General features: G+C 35.3%; 1 protein-coding gene across 2 annotated transcripts; it reads right to left on the reverse strand.

The window, feature by feature from the left end:
* Positions 1–419: 419 nt before the first annotated feature.
* LOC115992473 (putative F-box/FBD/LRR-repeat protein At1g78840) lies at positions 420–3205 on the reverse strand. 2 transcript variants are annotated; one of them, XM_031116678.1, is made up of 3 exons: positions 1274–1493; positions 984–1139; positions 420–879 (listed from the first exon to the last, which is right to left on the reverse strand). In XM_031116678.1, the coding sequence occupies exons 1-3, from the start codon at positions 1460–1462 to the stop codon at positions 607–609; spliced, it is 618 nt and encodes a 205-aa protein (XP_030972538.1). In that variant the 5' UTR covers positions 1463–1493; the 3' UTR covers positions 420–606. The 2 variants fall into 2 exon arrangements, 1 of the variants encoding a protein (XP_030972538.1); XR_004092528.1 differs by lacking the exon at positions 1274–1493 and adding an exon at positions 3041–3205 and having other exon boundaries at positions 685–879.
* Positions 3206–3413: the final 208 nt, after the last annotated feature.

Consider the following 3413-nt stretch of genomic DNA (forward strand, 5'->3'; position numbering starts at 1 on the left):
CCCGGCAAAAGAGAATTTGGCAAACAATTTCATACGTTAAGACTTAAGAGCATTGTCCTCTGTGACACTGCATGAGGGCTATAACGCACAATGAACAGGTGAGTGGGAGAGCTGATAACTGAATTACAAGGGTTTTTATGTTTTCAAACCTTTTTAGCAACAAAGATACAAGGACAAGGAATAACCTTGAAACCTCTTAGCTACCAACCATCGAACCTCCTAACTCGTTTGGTACCTCTGATCCTTCCCTTAAGAGAGAGTCCGGGTTTGAATACCCTGGGTTCACATGTTCCCATACTAATTGTAGCAAGCCAAAGAAAATAAAGGCTCAAGGACTATTCCAAAACCTGTGCATTCTTTTCTTTAGGTCATGATGGCACTGAAAAATTTATCTGTCAGTAATTGGGGAGTTAGGAGAATGAAAACTAAAGAATTATTAATTAAATTAGCCAAAATTGAAGAACAATAGAGGGTCAAGCACTTGGTCTACAATGCAATTTTTTGGCTAAAGCTGAAAACCTAAACAAAAATAGCTACATCCTTTGCATGTTCCAACAAGATGGACACAGAAATGACTGAAACCAAAATCCAAATAAGGCTCACTGCTCAAGAGAAAGAAATAACACAATTCAGTGACACTTTTGGAAGTGTTAGTAGATGATCATTAACTGCCTTTTGCTTTTGATCTTGCCCTGAGAATTCTTTAGACCAAGATATAACCATTCTTTCTAAGACTGCTGTATTCTGAAGCAAAGTCCTCACCACAAGTACTTCTTCTTCAGTTCCAAGAAAATCACCAATTTTGATAGTCTTAAGTTGTGTTAAGAAGCATGGAGGCACGTGATCCAATTTCCAATCCTCCTTGGTTAGTTCAATACCCTAAATGGTCATCAAATGAAAATATTTTAGCCATGTGGCAATTGTAAATACCTGCAAGTAATGCTTTCAGATAAAAAAAAAAGCGTGGTTATAACATAAGTTACCCCGTTCAATTCAAGAGAAGCAAGACACAGCGAGTTTTGGAATACTTTCATTAGTGCTCCAGAAGCCATGTCCACAAAACCCATGTAAAATTCAAGATGGGTCAGGTTATGAAACTTGGGTAGATGAGCAATGAATTCTTCTTTGTAGTCGAGGGCCTAGAAACAGGTTAAGACTATGCATCAGATCCCAAAAACATCAAATAAACCTTTCATTGAACCAAACAGATAAAAGCAACAACTAAACATACAATAGATGCATCAGTTCATTTGGTAAGCAAAACGGAAAATACCTCAAATGTTTGAGGTGTCAGTACTAGACTTTCTACGTTAGAAAGCTCTTTTATAAGCTTGTTTGCATGATAAGCAACTTCTATCTGTCTTCCATCCACATTAATACAAGCCTCAACCAATGACAATGGATTACAAAAACAATAATCATTCTTTAATCTACCTTCGTAAACAAAGAATTTGAGACTCATCCCAAAAATGATGACTTGACAACGACTTTCACTATATGACTAAGCTTTTAAGCATTGGAGCAGAAATACTAATGGCATTGATATTCTCCCAATAGCAATTATCTAGAGTCAACTCCTCCAAGACTGGGCAACCAGAAAAGAGCCGTTGTGTTGATTGGTCATCAGGAAATACAATATGCTTAAGAGTCAAGATCTTGAGACTTGGAAAAAAGATAGAAGAAGGAAGCCTGAGATTATAGCACATCTGTAAATTCAACACTTTGATTGATTCACAAGTAAATAGACTACGAGGCAAGACAAATGATTCTTCATTTAAGAAAAGGCAAAGATCTAACACTTGAACTTTATGTCTTACTGCAGAAAACACCCATGAATTAATGCTACATGCATCACAAAACACATCACAAGACAGTGAGAACTTTTGTATATTTGAAGACTTCCGAAGCACTAGTGCTCTTTCCACAAGATTCATGAACAACTTCCTATTCCAATCATTCATTTCGCTTGGCCCTTGTATAAAGTTGAGATTGGGCATTGAAACCCACAGATATAGCCATCTTTTTGATAACACACTTGTTCTGACAGAATATTTTGTCCCAAGGAAGGATAGTATGTGTTGAAGAACTATGTCAGGTAAATTGCATAATTTATTTCTTCCCTTATTCATACTATGTTCCTTGCTGAGCTCCTGAGTTTTGGAATCATTTATCGGCGAACCTTGATCCATGGTTTGATTATTTCCCTAGAGTACATAATGTGTAATTAGATCCATATAAAAAGAAAGGGGAAAAACAAAGCTAATCAAAAATTTCTATAGGAGAATGACAGCTTACAAATATTCACATACATATGAAAAAGAACCTACAACGGTTCTAAATTACAAGCAAAAAGTCCACCGCAGTTCAGTCATCTTCACAAGTAAGCCATGTAAACTTTAATCTCATTTCCATAAAATATTCATCTTATTCCAATGCCGAAGCATTCATTGACTAGCCTGACTGACCCCTAAAATGGGAAAGTAAAGATATAGTGTGCTTATCTCTATACTCTCACAAAAATTGCATGGTTACCAATTTTTGCCCCATCAAATTAGTGAGCGTCAAGTCTTTTACCTTACCTCTCTAGTTTCCCCTATTCTAGCTTTTCTTTCATTCCTCAATTTGAAACCAAACAGAATGTCAAATTCAAACTTCAAAGGTGTAGTGTATATGGGGGTTTCTGAAAATTCAGGCTCAAACACATTTTACCTTATTTAACACCTTAAACAAAGAAAATACCTTTCAATGCCTGTTAGTGAGTCACATTTCAAGCTAAATACTTTTTTTATTATAAAATTCTTATTTTAGTTTTCCTTTCTATATTTTCAATATACTAAAATTGGGCATTCCTTAAAACAAACACTGTAGTAGTCACCATCAAAATAAACCTCAAAGTCACACCCACATACGGTAATTGGAAATGCATCATTATATTTATAGGACAACAACAACATAAACAAGAGAAATCCCAACAAAGGGTTTAACTTCATAAATTTCAAACACAAACAAAAAATGAACAAACATAATCTTAATAACTAACCTGGAATAGCCACTCCTTCCTTCGTTTGCCGGCACTGAGTTTTGTATTTTACTTAATTTAAGTCTTAGGTTTTCCTGTTCGGTCTTAGATTCTGTTTGGCGTTTGGCCTTCGGAAGCTATTTAAACACAAAGTACAGTAAAGCCAAGTGTCACTACTGGGGCTCACAGTCAGCACACCACATAGGAGGCTTTTCTTTCCCTGTGATTTGCTCACACCTTAACGAGAGTTTAAGTTGACCTCTTTTTTCCCTCCTTTTTATATAAATTGTTTTTGAGAAAAAGTTATAAATTTGTTTTTTGAGATAATAAATTTTTTAATATGTGGGTAGTGGGAATTTTTTTTTTTTTTTTTTTTTTTGAGGAAGCAATTAGT

The sequence above is a fragment of the Quercus lobata genome, chromosome 5, assembly GCF_001633185.2.
Source record: "Quercus lobata isolate SW786 chromosome 5, ValleyOak3.0 Primary Assembly, whole genome shotgun sequence".
NCBI lineage: Eukaryota > Viridiplantae > Streptophyta > Magnoliopsida > Fagales > Fagaceae > Quercus > Quercus lobata.

Bases quoted from the DNA above. Each gene is read 5' to 3' on its own strand.
- LOC115992473 (XM_031116678.1), bottom strand. From the start codon at position 1,462: ATGAGTCTCAAATTCTTTGTTTACGAAGGTAGATTAAAGAATGATTAT. The intron at 1,140-1,273 runs GTATTTTCCGTT...ACCTGTTTCTAG, and splicing joins TGACACCTCAAACATTTGAG to GCCCTCGACTACAAAGAAGA. The intron at 880-983 runs GTAACTTATGTT...ATGACCATTTAG, and splicing joins CTTCTCTTGAATTGAACGGG to GGTATTGAACTAACCAAGGA.